Genomic DNA, 20,380 nt, shown 5'->3' with positions numbered 1-20,380 from the left:
ATAGAGAGCCCGAGTTTTGCATTTTTCTCATCTGTGTCTCAATTACAGGAGGGTAGAATAGGAACTCTAAAAGCAACTTCCCCTCTGCTTTTCTTGGTCTGGCTTGTCCAAAAACTGATGCACTTACTTTTCCTTTGGAGTGGCCTACCCCCTCCTTTCACTATGCATTTGTGGCCATGTGAACATTCCTTCTCACAGGAAAGCAGCCCAAACCCCCTAGTCAGTCACTCCCTGACTCACATATAAAATATGGCTAAGATGACATCATTTACTCACTAGGACTGAAAAAAGATTTCCACTGTTGAAATGAATAGAATTTACCTTTAGGGGCGCCTAGGTGACTCAGTCAAGCATCGAACTCTTGATTTCAGCTCAGGTTATGATCTCACGGTTGTGAGATAGAGTCCCACACCCAGCATGGAGACTGCTTAAGAGTGCTTTTAACATTCTCTGTCTCCCACTACCTCTGCCTGCCCCGGCCCCAACACTCCCACACATACTTTCTCTCTCTCCAAAAAAAAAAAAAAAAAACCTTAAAATTAAAAAACCCCCAATTAAAAAAAAAAAAAAAAAAAAAACCCATGTCTTGGCAACATATTCTGAAAGACTTTTGGGACTAGAATTGTGAAATTTAACAAGTAAAAATACAAATAACTTCAAATTTAACTGGGCATCCCCTATTTTATCTGGCAATCCTACTTCTAAATCCAACAGAACATAGTACAGATTATTTAACGCCTGTTAGCAGATGTTACTGTTGTGTGTCTGGTTGAGTAGAAGATGGTTATTGAAATGTTTTCACTTTAATACTAGTTTTTTGTTTGTAACCGCTATCATGAATCAAGTGTTTAATAACTTCAAAGACACTGTCTTTTAAGGATAGTGAATTGCCTTTAGTATGTAAGCTTGAATGTCTACTTCTCCTCATGAAGAATAAGGGGGAAAAAAAACCCAACATGAATAGGATCTTGGAATTCTTTGTTGTTCTAGTTGACCTAACGAGCAATGTTGTTAATGACGTAAATTCATTTTGTCCTCCCTACACTTTTTTTTTACTTATATCTGTTTTGTCAAACAAAAGTCTCTTCAATGATACACTCTTCCTCAGGCCGTTCGCTTCAAAGGTAGCCAGATGGTCATTCAGATCTCTGACACCATTTCAAGAGTACGTGAACCAGTTTGAACATATAACCTAACTACTCTGCGCTGCAGTTCACACTTTTGTAAGGAAGGAGGTTGTTTTGAGGATGAAATGAGATAGTATGTGCAAGGATTTAGAATGATAGCTGGCAGATAATGAGCACTGACCAAGCATTAAATTCGGTTTTCCCTTTTTGTCTTTGCTGAACCCCCATAGCCATTTTATTGTACCCTTTAACGGCATGCAGCACATTTCTGCATTGCAGCGTGGTTATATTGAATATATTTTTATCTTTCCTGCCATTTTAAAAGATCCTTGAGGCCAGGTGATCCCATAGCAGTGGTGAAGTGGATCTGGGAGAGGGGAGGGGTGTAGCTCACCAGCTTATCTGCAAAGATAAAAATCCTTTCAGCCTCAGCAGAGGTTAAAATACAACTTTGCAAAATATGATAGAGCATGGAACTGTTAAGATATTTTTCCTACCCAGTGGGATATTTTTCTACTGAATAGGAGAACTAAATATTGAGGTAAACTTTCAGGAATTACTATATGCCAGGCCTGTTGGTTAAAATGCACGTACCTACTGAGCAATCTTTATGAAACGAAAAATCAGTAGGCAGCCTCCACCGACCAGTAAATACACATTGAAGAACTAATCTCCACCGGAGGAATTACATAATTTCAAAAGTCTTCACTTGAAATAATATTACTTTAATTTTTAAAATACCTTCAAATGCATTATCTTCTCTGATTTCACAAATCACCTATGGGCAAAAGTCAATATTAGTAATTGCATCTAATAGACAAGAAAATGAATGCCCAGTGTGATTAGGTAGTCCAAGTTTATCAACTAATAAAAGGCCAAAGAATGTCTTCTGAAATCTAGTCAATACCATGACATCATATTTCTCTCCCAGTTGCAAAGAGAAACTTTTCAATAGTCCATGGTCCCAGTGGTATCAGCATCACAGATGTATTTTATTTTGCTGTCTTTTAAAAACTAAAGACAACCAGTCCTCAGAATGCGCAGTAACATAGCACATATTGTAAGTGACTCTTCAGCTTCTACTTGATATAATTGGAGGTGCCAGGCCCCGTGGCCACGTTAAAAGTATAAAAAGACTCCGAGTAGTGATGATCCCAAATTAGAGCAGTGGAAAAGTAAGTAGTTCTTTATTTAGTTATGGAGACAACATTTCAGAAGACCTCCGTATATCTGTTATGTCATCAGTGTCTGTGGAAGTACATTTCTTTCTCTAACAACATTTTAAATGCCAGTTTTTACTCTACCAGCTGTATTTTTCTCACAGCGATGGGAGAGAACAGAGCTTTCTCAGTTTTGTTTCCTCAGCAATTCCAGTCTCTCTCCTTCTCAGTACATAACTGCCCTTTCTTATTGTCTGAATTAATTGAGACTATTCAGCGTGAACTCTTTTCTCTTCCTACCTGTGCCTGGCAAAGTCACCTGCCCTCTCTGCTCTTCAGCTTGTCTCAGAGGAGGATGTGTTCCTTCTCCCCACGGGGCTGTCACCTGCTCCTGCTCCTTGGTTTGCCCCTTGACAGCCCCTCCAGTGACGTGCTCAGTTCTCTTCTTACAGCTTCTGTTTCTCCCTCGTAGCTTATTAGCAAACTGTCTTTAAAACACACAAACACGCACAACCTCGCAAACTATAGGGTTCCCTTTTATTTTGGTCTTTGCAGAACTTATCAAAAGAATTGTTTGCACTCATGGGCGTGTTTTCCCGTCTAATTCCCTGCAGCCTAATTTATACTTCAGTATCCTATGGAAACTGCTGTCCTATAGGTCACATGCAAATTATCAGATCAACAAGATCTTTCATTAATCCTTAGCATCTGAGTTTTGGGGTTTGAGAACCATTCAGCTTCTCCCTTCATAATTCTTTTTTGAGTTTTGTTTTTGTTTTTGCTTTTTTGTTTTTGTTTTTACTATTTTCTATTTTTCCCAGCTTTATTGAGATATAATTAACATAATAATTCTTTTGTTTAAATATATAAGTTTTAATGAGGTGTAATTTACATACTATAATTTACATACAGTATCTGATTCCTAAATATTTTCACACCCCCCTAAAAAGAAACCCCTTACTCATTAGCGGTCAATGTGCTTTATCTCCTCCCTCTAGCTTCTGGCAGCCACTCATCAATTTTGTCTCTACGGTGTTGCCTTTTCTGACCGTTTCATATAAGTGATTCGTGCAATGTGTGCTTTGTAACTGACTTCTTTCACTTAGCATAATGTTCTCAAGGTTCATCCGTGTTATGGAATCTGTCAGTACTTCACTCCATTTTATGGCTGAGTAATAGTCGATAATACGGATAGACCACAGTTTCTTTATCCATTCATCAGTTGATGGACATGTGGGCTATTTCCATCCGTTGGTTATTAAGAGTAAAGCTGCTATGAACATTCATGTTCAACCGTTTATGTGGACATATGTCTTCATTTCTCTTGGGTATATACCTAGGAGTGGAATCTCTGAGTCACATGGTTATTCCATGTTCAACGTTTTCTAGAAGTCTTTCCACTTCTGTTGCTGTGCATTATTTTCCTTTATGCTTTCTCACCTCTAAACAAAATGTAGATGTTCTCCAAGTCTAGATCCTCTCCCTCTTTTTACTCTTCACCAGCAATCTAATACTTCCCTTTGTCCTAAATGCTGTCTAATCTCTTACTTTGGGGTATCTGTTTGCAGCCCAGTCACTCTGAACCTAGAGCTCTGTGTTATTGGTATATACTAAAGAAATCTTCCGGTTATCTTGCCATCAGATAAACAGCATCATCTTTTCTCTAAAGCCTGTGTTTTTTAATCTAAGTTCCCCATTTCCAGCAGTGGAATAGCTATTCTCCCAGTTACTCTTGACTTAAAATTTTGAAGTCATCATTTACGCCTTCCCAGAAGCCCTTACTCCATGCCCAGTTACTAAGTCCTGCCATTCCACTTTGACAGGACCTCTTGTGATGCTCAATTTTAATTAAAGAAGTTCTTGTTATCTCACATTTGGACAGTTGCATGTCCCTTTCAGCTGGTCTTTCTGCCTCACACTTTGATCTTTTCCTCATTCTCTCCGTCACTTCTCATCTGTCCTTCACAACAGGACCTCAATATTGTCAGGCTTATCTCATCGTTTGTAGATTTAGCAACATCTGCCTTTACCTTCTAAATAATATGGAGACTTTTTTTCCATTGAGTGTTGAGTTATGTCCATTAATTAGCTCCAATCCACTTTCCCATGATGTGTAACTAGCTCCTAAACTAAGCGCATGCTTTACCCAAGATTACTCTTCAGTGTGTATGATCCCATATATTCTTTGCCTCTACTTGGTGTGGCCATGTTCTCTCACCTTTACAAGATGAACTATTTGTCTGTAAGTTCATCCCAGTTTATATCCCCATAAAATTTATGTGAGCTTCCCAACTGAAAGTAATTTCTTCAACTTATGAACCCCTGAAATGTTTTAAAAACATTTTTATGACCTTTTGACTTTAAACCAAATGTTTCTCATTAGACACAAAATCTTTGAAGGTAAAAACAATGTCGCATCACCTACCTCCTTCCACAAGTGTGTAGTGCTTAGTTCTTTGCTTGGTACATAGAATGAACTTGTAAAAAAAATTTTAATGACAAGTAATTTTTGATATATTTTATTCTTGCAAATACTTTCCTAAATTCTACTTCTTTTGCAATTTTATTATTAAATTGAGGAGGAAATCCAGAATACAGGATTCAAATAATTGTTTACTTTCAGATATTATACTATAACTTAGTAGCATGTATTTTCAGTTAGTATCTAGTGTGCTGGTTGACAGTATAACAATGTAGCAGTAATAGGCCTTCAGTCCATATCCAAACTAAAGATGGTTATTGGCCTCATAATGAGGAAAAAAAGCAACTGTGAGTATGTGAGAAATAAAAACTAAATCCAAAGTATGTTTGGAAAAATAATAAAATATTTTATAGCAGAAAAAAAATAACTGAGAGAATGCCCATAAACCATTGTAGTTCCTGGAACATGTACCATAATAAAGAAATACTGTAAAAATCTCAATTTTAATAAAATTAGTTCCAATTCCTCTTTACCTTTCATACTTGGGACTTTTGAAGTTAGACAGAATTCCTTAATTTGTGAACAGGAATTGCATTTATATTGCTATAGATTATTTTAATATTCTTTATGGGTTCTAGTAGCAATTCATTATTATTAGCAGCAGAATAAGAAAGAAAATAGAAATATGAATACCAGGCTGCTTAGTATTATTTACTGTAGCCTATGGAATGCCAGCTCTAAGGAAGAGAATGTGTTCATCCCATTAAACTGAATATATGATTCTAGACCTAAAAAACAAAACCTGTCTTAGCCATTAGTTACCATTAATTCACAGGCTTATTTTGTGGAAGTGTCTCTGAGCTTATCTGGGAGTCTGGAGCCATCCTGAAAGATACGGAATATTGGGTTTGTATCTGAAACTTGAGAATTTTGTTAGAACTTCTGAGGATGACTTAAGAATCCATTCCATCACTTATTCAGTACCTCTGTTGCCTTCCTTTGAACTTACATCATGAATGCTGAGCCAAACAGCCTGACATTTGGTTGGTAAATAGGATACTTTTAATGAATTACTCACTCTTATCATAGTATCATGAAGTAAAAGATCTTAGCTTCTCCTAGTAGTCCACGCTGTGAACACAATATATCCACACATTTATTCTTTAACTTTATGTAAGATATACTGTGAAACAAAAAAAAAAAAAAGAAAAAAGAAAACAATTATTGTAAAAAAAATATTTTTTAGCAATTAGGTTTTTTTCCCAACAAACTTAGTCTAATTATGGATCAGCCGTGATAAAATGAAAGGTCAGTAGCTACAGATGCATAATTTCACTCTGATAGATTGCTGTTTGAAAATAGGATATGACAATTAGATGATTAATTTTCTTCTATTAAATAGCATTATGAGACTTCAGATTACATTTATCAGTATATTCTCTTTAGTGGGAACATAATGCGGAGAAAAGCCAAACAGAATAGGAATTCATATCCTTTGTGGAAGGATCCGAATACACTTTTTATCAACCATACTTGGGAAAATAATTAGACAATGAAATTCTGTTTGAAAACTTATTTTTATGTTCAGTATTCAAAGTAACATGTTAAAGACATTATAAATTAAAGGTTAAAACATGTGAGTATGAGGAGCAAAATTCTGAATGTCCTGCTGGCAATTTTTTTTTTTTTTTTTTTTTGGTTCTGGTTATCTCAAAGTATACACCCCTTGTCAGTATAACTAGGGAGTGCCTGTGTAAACATTCTTGTTTTGCCTGTTCCACATAATCGTTTCTTGTATCATATTTCTTCTGACCTCGCTATCTGAAACCAATTACAGGAGATCCATTTGGGCTGCATCTATTTTCATAAGAAGCCTAGGCAGCAGTGTTTTTCTCAGAGATGAATATCAACATCAAATATGCTTCTGAGTGCTTTGTTATTTATGTTTCAGAGAGATTTTGTAGCCTTCAGCTCTCAAGAATGTGTCATGCTGTGCTGTTTATACATTGAAGATATTAATGGGTGTAGATGTCATTTTTCATTTTAATGTCTCAAATGCAACAGGCTGATAGGTTAAGCATTCCTATTTTTATGGGGAGAGATATGAGTGATGTCTGTTTTCTCCCAAAATATACATATATTTACTTTGAAAAAAAGTTATTTATAAACATTAGAATACTGAACATTTTTGGTTTCACTGGGTGTTTCTAAACTATTCTCAAACAATTACCGTCGTGGTGAAAGTTTTCAGTGTTCTTCAAGAAGAAAACAGTATTGATATGACAGATTACAAAGCTTTTTTACTATTAATTCTCATAATGACCTCCTCACTAGAGTTATTCTCTGTGTATGAGAACCATAGGTAGCATAAAGTTACTATGTTGTGGAAGGGTGATAAGAACTTTTGTTTTTCTTGCAGAATTTTAATTTATTTGCAATTAGACAGTAACTATTAGAAATGGTGTTTTGCATAAATATTTTTCAAGTTTTTATTTAAATTCGAGTTAGTTAACATAAAATGTAACACATTTTTTAAAGCAAGATGCACTGAGTTCCCAAAACTTGCACATTCCCATACACCTCTGCAGCCTAATAAAAAGTGTATCTTTAATCTATTAGAAAGATTTTTATTCATCTTTTCAAGATATTTTAATCTGATTCCAATTTTTAAAATGTCCTACCTTAATTTTTTTTTAACTTTACTAAAATTAGATCACTTCATTAAGTAAAGTGCACTCTTAATTCAAAACAAATGTGTTTTTGGAAACTAAATATGGTTTGGCTGCCTTAGAAACCTCTTTCTTGTTGTTCACCAGAATCACACTCAGTCAGTATTAAAGGAGATTTTGTAAACATCTCTTGCCTTTTGTTCCAAGTTTTTTTTTTTCCTGTTTTGTTTTGTTTTTGCAGAGTGTGACCATATAAACAGCTCATAGAACTTAATGCCTGGCCCTGGAATTTATCTTGTCTATTTACCAATTGAAGTGGGCAAGTGATTTTCAAATTAATATTTTATGTAATTTGACACCTAACACCTTCTATTGATGAAAGTACCTTTCTCATAATCTTTCATCTTTTGCATCGCTACAATAATAAATTACAAAGATGAACCAAACATCTCTGAGCAATTGTTTATTGAAATTCAGTCCTAAAATGGTATCCAGAATACTGGGGATAAAAAATGCCACGTGGGGCGCCTGGGTGGCTCAGTGGGTTAAAGCCTCTGCCTTCGGCTCAGGTCATGATCCCAGGGTCCTGGGATTGAGCCCCACATCGGGCTCTCTGCTCAGCGGGGAGCCTGCTTCCCCCTCTCTCTCTGCCTGCCTCTCTGCCTACTTGTGATCTCTGTCTGTCAAATAAATAAATAAAATCTTTAAAAAAAAAAAAAATGCCACGTGATGCCTGTAGTGAGAACACAAACTGCCAAAGATTCCTGCCTGAGAGTTTTAAATCATCCTGATCTCATGGAGTTGTTTTTTTGTCTTCCCACCTCTATGTTTACTACTGCAGTCTCCACTGCTACTTAAAGAATGCTGAGATAGGCAAGTGGTCCTTTTTCATAAGAATTTGTATTGAAGGTGATCCTGGACTATTTTTAAAGATTTCTCTAAATGTATATGGAAACCAGGGTACTTTAAAACTTTAACTGGCCATTGGTCATACTCCATTATAATTACTACTCCTTTAGAAACACTGTACATGCATGCTTTTGTCCAGTGAAATTTTTGTGAGCTGCAGATCTAATAGATCTAATTTTCCAGTGTTTATCTATAGCCACTGGGTGTTACATATTCCATTGGATTACTTGTTTAGGTTGAGCCAAATGAACATCATGCAGGGTGATAAAATGAATAGGTCCCTAGGCTTGGGGGACAAGAGCCTGAAATTTTGACCAAACTGTGCTACTGCTTTGGACTTTAATCAAATTATTATCATATTGCTTCTTCAGTTACTTGTCTATGGGATTTGAAGCCTAGGCTAAACAATTGGTAAGGCTTGTGTCTAGCTCTAGAATTTTCAGTTTGTTTGTGATAACTGATCAGATGATCAGAGTGTTAGAAGAGTTTAGTAGAGTTCCATCAGGTATTGGTAGAGTACATGGCGAAACCCAAGTCAAAGACGGCAGGAACACTTAGCCACAAAAACAATGTACGTTCAGTGGTAGTTGTTCCAGTCAAAAACACTTACAAATTCAAACATAGAAAGATTATATTGTAGCTTTTCCTTTAGGTTTTGATAGATGGATATTCTCTTTGCAGGTGAAAATAATTCATCATGGTGCCGTGTGTCTCCTTTACTAGAGTTTTACTCATTGTCATCTAATGGTTTCTTTGATGGGACAGAAACAGTATGGCACTCTGGCCTGGAAGCAGGAGACCTTGAACAAAACACTTGATACTCTAGATCTCATTATTCTCATTTGCTAAACTGAGAGCATCAGAGGAGATGATTTCTAAGAGTGCTTTCAGTTCCAGCCATTCATGATTTCAAGATTCAGAACTGAATCTGAATCTGCTCATTAGAGTCCTTTAAGAATAATAAATGGTTACAGAATTAAATATAAACTAACTAAGGCTCCATGTACACAAAATAAACTAATGAACTCAAAGGGGAAAAAAACAATCTTGTGAAAAAAATTAGGCAAAATTTGAGTGAATTTTGGCATCGAAGGTGAAAATAGATGACTGATTTTTTTTTGAGAGTTTCACATAGACACAACACAGCCTGTCACCCTATAGTAATTTCCACTTGAAAAATGTCATTTGGAGTTATTTCATAGGTTGCAAGTAAAAAAGGAGAGCAGTATTATTTAGAATAGTAACTGAAATATTTTAAACTAAGTTTTGCGACACTAAAGTATTTGTGGAATTTTTTATTTGGTCTTCCTTTTTTTTTTTTTTTCAAAGTGAACTTTCTAATAAAATTGCCTGTGTTCACTGGAATGTGTCATCCTTAGAAACTCTTGGGTTGTTAATTACTTGAAAAATTGAAAAAAAAAAAAAACACAAAAGATTGCTGTGAGTGAGTGTGTCTCCCAGTGTAAGAAGTGTGCTTTACAAACTATGCCAGATCCTGCTCCGGGAAGACAAATCAGTGTTGTTAGGGGACGGTGCTAGTGCCTTCAGTGTGTTTACTCTGGTTTCTATGTCTGCCTGCCTTCTCAGAAAACTTGCTTGGAGCCAGACTGTAGCAGCCCTCTCTCTGTCTTTTCATAATTGATCAGGGGATGACTGCCTTCCCTGAGGGTTAAGACGTGGCAACTTTTTCTGTTTGCGCAGCATCTCAATGCAGTAGTTCAAACATTGTTCACACCAGCTGGCAGTGTAATGCCATATGCACATCTTGTCAAAGCAACTGTTGTCATGGATACTAGAAACTCTCTTAAAAACCAGATCATTGATTCCAATCAAAATTGTACTTTTTATCAGCTTGGAATCTCAATTATTATAGTAGAATATTGATCTAAGATATTTCTCCCATCGTGAAGGATTTACCTCGTATTCTAAAACACTGAAAAACAGAAGAGGGCAATGATTTATTTTAGTCATATATGCTGAAAAATTTCATCTTTAGTGTTCATTGAACTCAGTTATTGAGAGAAAAAAACGAGTTTGCAAAGTAGAAGCTGTTAAAAAGTTTTTTTTCCCTTTAGTTTACACGACTGCTTTTAAAACATCTCAATATGTGTTTTTTATGGCATTCATTTTATATAAGTTTATATAATACACTCATCAAGCTGTCCCTCCTCCTGTAAAAGAAACGCTTACATTAATTTCTTATGTTAAGTTTTATTTTCCTGAATGGGGAAAAAGAAAACATAAAAATAAATGAAAACATCTTCTATTTTGATTGGTATTCTGTCACACATAGAAACAAACCTGATTGGTTGAGTGGTAATTTCTTTGTTCTCTGATTTTGCTAAGAATGCAAATGAAAACCACTCAATTTTATTTGGCATTAAAACTGCACTTTATTTTGTCAAAGGAGAGGTTTCCCCTTGAATTGTAAGTACAAAAAAAAAGTGTTTTTAATCTTTAGTGAAAATCCTTATTAATTCACTTTCAAGATAATCTGATGTTGATTTGTCAAATTTAATTACAGCTTCCGGTAACACTTGAAGTCTACTGCTTTTGCTTCAAAATTGTAATATGAAAATGCAAATTGAATGATAATTTAAAAGGGAGTGGGCATTTTAGTTGAACACTCAAAGACAAGTTCCTTGTGGAAATGAGGTTATTGATGCAGTTTATGATTTTTTCCTCTTTAAGCACTTTAAACAAATTAACTTTATTTCCTGCAGGATTACATGTATCACCATGACTTTAAGTAAAGTTGTATATGTGTGATATGTGGAATTTTTATTTCACATTAGAAGATCCTTGATAATTCTTTCTAGAAAGGAGGATGGGAAAGGGGTTCTCATACATTGAAGCATTTTACTATTAACTAAGCAATAATCAGTTATTGATAATCAATTTACCTGTCAACAAAGTATTTAGATATTGCTCCCTTTTTACTTCTAGGCTCTCCAAGCAGCAAGACAACTTCTCTTACAGCAGCAAACAAGTGGATTGAAATCTCCTAAGAGCAGTGATAAACAGAGACCACTGCAGGTTAGTAAAGCATTCTTGTCCTTGGGATCTTATTTTAAAAGATGCTCATAATGATAACAAATGTGCAGACCCAGTTGTCTATATTCAGAAAATTTTTACATTTGTATGTCAGTAATTTTAATTCAAAGAGAGAGCTCATTTTATCTTCTTGAAAGGAAAACAAAATTTCTATTCCCATAGATTTCAGAAGTCTACAAGGCCACTTATTATAAAAATTATATAAAAAAGCACGTTTGGTAAACGTAGGCTTGAGAAGTTTTGTATAAGACTCACTTGTGGGATTTTAACAGAATTTTATTCACAAACAAGTTAAAGTAAAATGTGAAATTTCTTTAAAAGCAAAGCCATAGTAAGATGGCATGGAAGGAGACAAAGCAATCTTAGACAACCCTCCGCAGTTGTATCCAAGTGACAAATGCAGAAAACCTCCAGAGTTGCCAAAAAAACTATTTGAGTTTGCCAAGGAGTTATTGCTGTTGCTACAGTTATAAAAACACATTCTGGAGTTTGTTGTCCTTATTCACTATGTTTGTCCTGTGAAACTGATAGTATGTATGTCCTTTAAAGTAACTTTTTGTTACGTAATATAACCATTGTTTTATATAATCTTACCCAGAGTACTTAGGACGTTGTTTGGGGGGAAGAAACATTTTTAGTGTGTAATTATTAAATGTTTGGAAGGTAGAATCTGAGGTTACAGAGAACATCTTTCAAAATGTTTATAAGCTCTGTTGAAAGATAAGCAATGTTTTTTCCTGCATCATGTGCTATGTACATTTCTAATAAGGCAAGCTTAGTTTGAAAAAAAGTAAGGTCTTTCTTGTTTCTTTATTTTACCAAAATAATCTTGGATTTTTTTTTTTTAATGGCCTAGCTGTCTATTTTCATTTTCAGGTGTACTCCTAGAGGTTAGTAACTAAGTCTTATATAAGATGGCCTCCTAAAGCTTAGTATGTATGACAGAATTACAGGCTACTGATCTACACAATCCAGAAACTACTTATTATGTGAAAACTGGATTAAATTTTTGGTCCCAAGACAAATTTGAGATGAGACTATGTATTCTTGGGTACAAACCCATTTGTGGGAGGTGGGAGGGAAGAAGGAGGATTTGTGGAAAGGGGATGTGTTCCAGTAGTCTAAAGTTCAAACATCTGCCATGGTTGCAAAAGTTGTATTGAAACAGCCTGAGTTTCAGATTCTTTTTTTTTTTTTTTTTTTTTTAATAAATGTCACACTCTTTTGTTTAAACTAATCAGTAATTTTATGGGGACACACTTTCCTCACCATCATCTCTCCCCAAGTAATGCCAGTGATTGGAGTCTTTCCATTGGAATTGTCTAATTCCAGGACAGCCTCTCCATACATTTGCATGACAGAGAAAAATTTACATAGAAGTCACAGAAGATAGCACATGAAATGTTTCCCTCACTGTGGCTTCAGAGGGAGATTTTGCACTGTTGTTGGGATAGCAAAGGGGGCTTAGATGCTGGCTGCATAAGCCAAAGGTAGGAGTTTATTGTTTCGACTTTTGGAAAAAGTCTACATTCATATTGTCCTACTTCTGTTTTAACATGTCTCTGACAAAGTAGACAAAGTAGTTCTTCCTTCCTCCCCAAAGCTAAGTCCAGTAGAAGTTTCTTTATTGCTGGTTACCAGGGCATCTCTGGAAAGAATGGTTGGGCTTTAGTTTTTCTTTCTTTTTTTGTCTTTTTTGGGGGGGGGGGTTGTTATTGTATTGGAGGGCAAGATTTGATACTTTCTTTAACTAAAATATACATACTTTTCTTAGATAATACATAAAATACATATAATGTAGGAATATTAATGACTTTAAAATCAGAAATTGTTGCTCATGTACCAGATGTTATTCGTATTGTGAAAGGGTGATTGAAAGGAATTTAAATACCTTTTAACAATTTCAGGTGCTAAACATTACTACAAAGACTTTTCTTGTGTCACTTATATTTAGTGTTTTATGATGCATATTAATATTAACATATCACCATTGTATAAATTCTAAAACTATAGCATGTTTTCATTATCTTGTATTTTAATCAGGTCTAATGCCAAAATGTCCTAGGTTTTTATGAATGAGAAGTTAGAAATAGTGAATGAGACTTAGCTGTTTACTAAAGTTTACACTGCTATTAATATAATGTGAGCCTAAAGTTTTAGTATTTCATAGTATTTGATATTTGTTAAGTTTAGCAACTATAAACATTACTGGGACTGTGTTTAAAACCTAATAGCATTTTATACTAGTTTACATATGCTGTTAAATGAGGATATTAGGAAATGCTTATCCTTGCATCCGCAAATGCTATTTAATGTGAGTTGCATGCACTATTACCACTTATGTTAAAAAAACGGGTTGAATATTTTTGTTAAAAATTTTAACCATTTAGTATGAAATTAACACTTTAAAACTTTTATGATTTTCTCACAGTCTGGTTCTTTTTCTGCTTCACTAAGAGTTTAACCAATCTTTGAAAATAGAGTTGGTGTAGATTATTTCTTAAAATTCATAAAGATAATTGAACATGTTTCAAAATCTGCAGTTGCAAAGGCTAGGTATTTGGTGCTGATAATAGATCATGGTGATTTGTGCTTTTTCAGGCATACCACGTTTTTGAAGGACCGAAGGAGAGTATGTGCTTTTTGTTTTAAAATATAGTTTTGATGGAGAACTATTTCATAAAGTTTGAAAAAATACAATTTTTTAAAAATCTGTTTTGATGGCTCAAGTCACAAGAACAATATTAAGTCTTGTTACACTCAACTGATTTCTTTTAAATGTTGAGAAGAGGTAGCCAGATTTGAAGTGTGACATGGTAAAGAGTCTATTTCTAGCGGACTAGTATTTATTTATTACTTTCTCATTTACATTTTTTCAGGGTTTTGTGCTACAGATGGCATAGGTATTAGCCTATCTGATACAAAAATGGAAAGAAAAAATCACATCTGACAAGCTTGAGTATCAATTGTATAGTAATTTCACTTTCATGTACAGGTATCTGAATATATGTATTTGAAACATGTTTACATTTTCTGTTCATTACATAAAACACCAGTTGAATAGGTTCAATCAGTAGGTACATTGATTAATGACATATTGATGAAGAATATATAAAGATTGTGATGCAAATGGGAGGTGATATCAACCTAAACATCACCAGATGTTTCTTCTTTACATGTTTACTTTGTACATACTATAACTTATCTTGAAATCAAGCTCTTATCTTGATTTCTGATACTTATTAATATCTATTCCTAACACTTCCTAAGCTTGGTATCCCCATAGTGGTCCGTAAAAAGAAAAGTTAGCCAAAGAGAATAAGTAATGCTTTCAATTTCATGAAACTAATTTCCAGATTAAATTGCTTCTACTCTATTTAATAACACACATGTACACAGAGACACACGTTTGCATATGCATATGCACACATGCACACTTCCATAGTCTGTAAATTTTAAAATTTTTTTGTAAAATACATTATCAGTTTTCTAGCCTATGACAAATCTACTTAATTTAGTTTAGGTATGAAAATTGGTCGCATTATTGTTCTTGTTACATTTACAGCCATGAGACAGACTTGTGGTTCTTCAACAGCTGTGCAGAGCAGAGACGTAAATTTAAGGTAAATGACATTGCTTTGCTATCTTAGATGAATATTAGTATATAGTACTGTAATCACTTCCTTCATTGTAGGTTAAAAATCTAAGGTTCTCTTTTCTAATAGGTAATTAAACTTTTTAAAAATAAATGTGTTAAATAGTTGAAGATTGAAAGAATAAAAAGCAAAAGTAAATTAAACTTAGGGGTCTTATTCTGACTCTGCCACAAACTAGTTACATAAGTTTAAGGAAGCCACTCAACATTTTTTAAAATAAAGGCCTTAGGGGAACTGATCAGCAAAATATTACAATCTGTGCTTAGAGATTTATTTTTTTTTTCAAGTAAGTTATAGGCATCTTAATTTTTCAGGAATAGCTGTTTCTTGCTGGGTTTTAACTTAAGAGTTAAGGAGTATGATTGTTTGTTTGTTTTCAGTTACAAAACACGTTTTAATTAACCTACCATAGCCAAAAATAATGTTTTGGAATCAAAGTATTAAATCCCCTATACATGGAAACCACTGTGCAAGTACCATTTATCATTATCTGGGGAAACTTTGTTCTGTTTAATGCCTTGAACTAGTTTTATAAATTAATTTTAGGAGAAATATAAACTACACGAAGAATTATTTTACCTATGTATTTACTTTGATAATCTACATTAAAATATGTTGTGATATGATACAATTTAGCAAATTTCTATCTTTCTCTACTTCTTCAGTTCAAAATGCTAAAATTAACATCTGCTGACAAAACAAATTCTGCAGTAAATTGATCAGCACTTCTAAAATTTCATGTTCTAGGAAAAAAATCAAAGAATAAGATATAAAATATGAATAATGAAATATATATCCTAGGAGAAAATACTAATTGTAGGTCTAAAATTAGACATTGATAAATATGTTTAAGAAATTATAAAAGTTCATGCATACATTGGTAAAGAATACTATTGAATATTTCCTCTTCAATGTAATTTCTGATTTCTAGTATGTAAGAATTAGAAGCTAAAACATGTTTTGTTTCAAATACTGAAAGTAACATAATAAAGAAATTGGCAGTATGGTTTAAGTAGGGCAATGTACTGTGATGCAGAAAATTTAATAGTAGTTTTTTACCTTTTTTGTTATTCATATTTCCTGTGTATCAAAAAGTTAAGCGGTATCTCTAATACATTGTTTTGATATCATAAATTATAAATTTTTAAAAGTTTAACTTAAAAACTATTCACAAGGACTGATTATGCTTTGTATAGTTCTGATTTTCCCATTACAGTAGAGAACATTTCGTAAAAGGCAGCATGAAATAGGTAGTTTTACAAGAATGTTATAGAACAAAACGTTTCCCAAAATATTGTGATGTTGCCACCTGTAGCCAGCTGCTCAAGGCTGACACCCTGTGGAAGAGGCTCTAGGATGTCCAGTCTATCACTGCTAAGTATCATTATGTGGAAAATTCTGTATGATCTAATCGTGGCATATAGGAGAAAGAACATGTGTTTTGAGTCTGAAGCTCACCTTGCTTTTAATCAGTTAGTAGGACTTTGGGTAGAGTCCTTGAAGTCCATCTCTTGGAGGCTTTTACCTCATCTCTAGAAACGGAATAAGGATACCTATCTTGCAAGATTGTTATGAAGACTAAAAAGAATATTATATAAAGTAACTAGTGTAAATCCTTGCACTTATAATGAGTTAATAAGTAATTCCCACTATGATAAGCTCTAGAAAATTGATATTTAATCCAAAGTTACACATATTCTATAATATGGTCACTTTTGTTTGGTCATAATTTTCACTATTCACTACATATGCCTAATTTATAGGAAAGCAGCAGTGAATGTTTTAGGTACTACTCAAGTATCTCTCCCTTCTAGAGACCCCCAAAGCATCCATATTTCACACTTGCCACACATAAACTTACATTTTAATATTTATCTTTCCTACCAGACACTGAGCTCCATGACAGCAGGTACTATGAATGTCCTGCTCATCTCTGGTGCCTAATGATGCCTGGTGAATAATAGAGCTCAATAAATACTTGTATAAATGCTATGAGCCCTAAATGCCAAGCTAACAAGTATGTCCTGTATGGTTTAGGTAGCCGGGACCTGAAAGTCTTTTGATACGCTAGTGATATGATCAGAGCAATGTTTTGTGAAGATCTACAGTGGAGATCTTTGTCTTTAATCATGTATTCGACAGTGGAGCATTTGGAGAATGTTTGGGGGGAGGGGAATTGAGAGGAAGCTGAAATAAGGATAAACTTTTAAATAATTGTTTCGATAGGCAGATGATGAATTGGGCCTTAGACATGTTGAGTTTGAGGTAATGGCAAGAAAAGTAAGTTGAAATAGCAAACATTTAGAAAATTACAACTTGCCAGAGAGGTTATAGCCAGAAACAAATATTTGTGAAATAATCCAGAAGTGATAGATAAATACATGAAAGTGAAGGTTTCTGGGAAAGATGATTTACCAAGAGGAGCTCAGTAATATCCACATTTTTTAGAGCAAGAAGTAAAAAGAAAAGGGGGGGAGGGGGAAAGGAAGAAACAAATTAGCATTTAATATATCAAGGAAGGTCAAGGAACAGAGCAGGTTTTAAAAGATGGAGCTTGTTAACCATAACAAGCAATGTTCATGGGGATGACCATTTTCATACATACAATGTTGAGTTGCAACATTGGTGATTTTTAATCTCCTTCTTTCTTTGTCATTCACCAGTAACTCTTAGGATCTGCAGTACTAAGGTGATCAATAATGAAGGGGGAGGGATGTACTATAATGTTAATGTTAAGTAGAAAATTGAGAATTCGTAAATGTACTTTTATTTCTCAGATTTCTGTGTGTCTTTAATTGCATAAGTAAATGTGTATTGCATATCTAATACTGAGTTCCCATAAATTAAATCTGGAAGAAAACTGCTTTCCAGGAGGTTAAATTTTCTCTTTTCTTACCTACCCAAGCACGTGTTTCATTGTGTAATCCACTAGGATTCTAAGAACATATTCCCTTGACTTCTCCATCTTAACTAAAGTGAGAGGAAGGAAGAAGTAGAACATTAATATTGTTAAGGGAGCTCTACATAGGATTTAAGACTTAGGCTGTGAATTTTATCTTAAGATGTTTGGAGGTCGTGTACAAACTAAATTGAATGACAAAGTGAACAGTGTGAATACATGATTAAAGACAAAAAGTGAAATTATTTTGAAATTCACTTACATTTAAGATTCCTTGTGTTTTCTCAATGGATTCTATTCATGTTTCTATCATCCTGCATTCTACATTTCCAATTGGTTTTCTTAAAATTTCTCTGCTACCTTCACCTTTTCTACTATACTCTTTCTTCCTTTCTCATCCTGTTCTTTTCTCTCATCATGTAATCTTTTCCAGTTTGCTTAATCTCTATCCCTTCAGTCACAGATTGAGAAAAGAGGAATTTTAAATGCCTGTAATTACTTAATTCTATCTTGATCCTAAAAGATATTCCAGCATATCATCTTAACCAACAAAATAGGAAAACTGTGCTGCTTCTTACAATCCAGTATCTGATATTTAGTTCCTATCTTGCCCCAAGAAAAGTTTCCATCTTGCTTTTTTAAGTTGTAGTTTTAGTATGAAAGGAGCTCTGCTCCTGAATATCTGGGCTCCTTAGAACCCTGGGGTATTTTGTTGAGTGCTAGCATTCTCCTGTTACTGATAACACTTACAGGTGGCTCTTTAAAAATCACCATCTGGGGGCGCCTGGGTGGCTCAGTGGGTTAAAGCCTCTGCCTTCGGCTCAGGTCATGATCTCAGGGTCCTTGGATGGAGCCCCACATCGGGCTCTCTCCTCGGCGTGGAGCCTGCTTACCCCTCTCTCTCTGCCTGCCTCTCTGCCTATTTGTGATCTCTCTGTTAAATAAATAAATAAAATATTAAAAAAAAATCACCATCTGAATGGTTGCCATCATTCCTTAAATCCTTTTGTCAGATTTTCCAGAAAACTCATTGGAAGATGAATATTCAAACTAGAATTGCTTGGGATAGTTATATTAAATGGCCATTTTTTCATGGAGATCTCAAGTTGTGCTGATTATGATTATTTAAATAATGCTGAATTTGGAAGTACAGCATTTTGAAATGATCAAACAGAAGTATAATGAATTGTTCTTTCAAAAATATTTAAGTCACCCTACCTTAATAAGAAAATCATATAAGCTCATTATAAGAATCTAACGCATTTTAAGTTAAATTATGGTTGGGCACTAAGTTACTTTTCCCAAAGGCACTTAATAAATATTAATAAATTGCTATAGTGTAGTAGATTTTTTAAGATAAAAATTATATCTCTGATTAGATAAGGAAGAAACCACTCATGAGAACTAATTATAGTAGACCCTTGACATTCTCGAGGTATGCATCCTGAGATCTTCATGAACCCTAAAATTCAAGAAATTCCCAGTTAGAAAACATGGAGAGATCTCTGTAGGCTTCCTTCCAAATCCTGTTCTTATTCTGAATCAGGCTACCATTGTCATCTGCTGAGTATAGCATAAGTTAACAGCTTCCAGCTTTCAATAAAGTTTACCTCTTGACTAATATCATTTTTTAAAGAAGAAACTTCTTCTTCTTTTTTTTTTTTTTAACATCACAGGCTGTCCTCCATCAATGATAACAGGTAGAGAACAGCAAAACTACATTCATGATAGAAGAATCCATGGGAGTGAAGGGGTTAGTTTGTGTTGGTGAGAAGTCAGCAATCTTACTGACTGCATCCGCCTTCTCCCAGCATGCTTGGTTCACTTTCATGGCCTGACAAATTATAGAAGTATAACGCCTGAAACCTTGCAACTTGGTTGTCTCAAAATAATCAGGCCAATCCTCAGCCTCTGTGAACTTTGAGAATCCACTGTGCTCGATCTTGCACTCTAGCCTATTTGAGAAAGAATCCAAAGCAAACAAACAAGTTTCCCCACCTTACTTGCTGCTATTTTATGTGAAGAATTGAAAGAAGCACTGGATATTACTGTTAACATTTCCTCCTCCTTAATTTTAAATCTCAGGGACATTAATAAATGACCTGGAGTACTCTTTTCAGAGCAAAAGTTGCCTGGAATGTTTTTAAGCATGCACAAGAGGGCAGTGTCTTAGGAATGAAAAGACCCTATTAGAAGTTCAGTAGAGGCATATCTTGAAAGAAGTTGCTGTGGCTGATATCAAAGAGATTACTGCCTATGTTCTCCTCTAGGATTCTGATGGATTCCTGTCTCACCTTGAGGTCTTTTATCCATTTGGAGTTTATCTTTGTGTACGGTGTAAGAGAATGGTCGAGTTTCATTCTTCTACATATAGCTGCCCAGTTTTCCCAGCACCATTTATTGAAGAGACTGTCTTTTTTCCACTGTATATTTTTTCCTGTTTTGTCGAAGATTATTTGCCCATAGAGTTGAGGGTCCATATCT

General features: G+C 34.5%; 1 protein-coding gene across 6 annotated transcripts in view; it reads left to right on the top strand.

The window, feature by feature from the left end:
* Positions 1–20,380, top strand: part of FOXP2 (forkhead box P2) — a 544,670-nt gene that overhangs the window by 380,420 nt on the left and 143,870 nt on the right. For 5 of the 6 annotated variants that reach the window (XM_059396538.1, XM_059396537.1, XM_059396536.1 and 2 more), the window contains exon 5: positions 11,234–11,323. In XM_059396538.1, coding sequence (XP_059252521.1) covers positions 11,234–11,323 — 90 coding nt within the window. Of the gene's footprint in view, positions 1–11,233; positions 11,324–14,909; positions 14,965–20,380 lie in introns of those variants that run through there. The other variant, XM_059396539.1, reaches the window with a different exon arrangement.

Source organism: Mustela nigripes, chromosome 4, assembly GCF_022355385.1.
Source record: "Mustela nigripes isolate SB6536 chromosome 4, MUSNIG.SB6536, whole genome shotgun sequence".
Taxonomy (NCBI): Eukaryota; Metazoa; Chordata; class Mammalia; order Carnivora; family Mustelidae; genus Mustela; species Mustela nigripes.
Note: the sequence above shows the minus strand (reverse complement) of the source record. Positions and strands in the feature narration are given on the sequence as shown.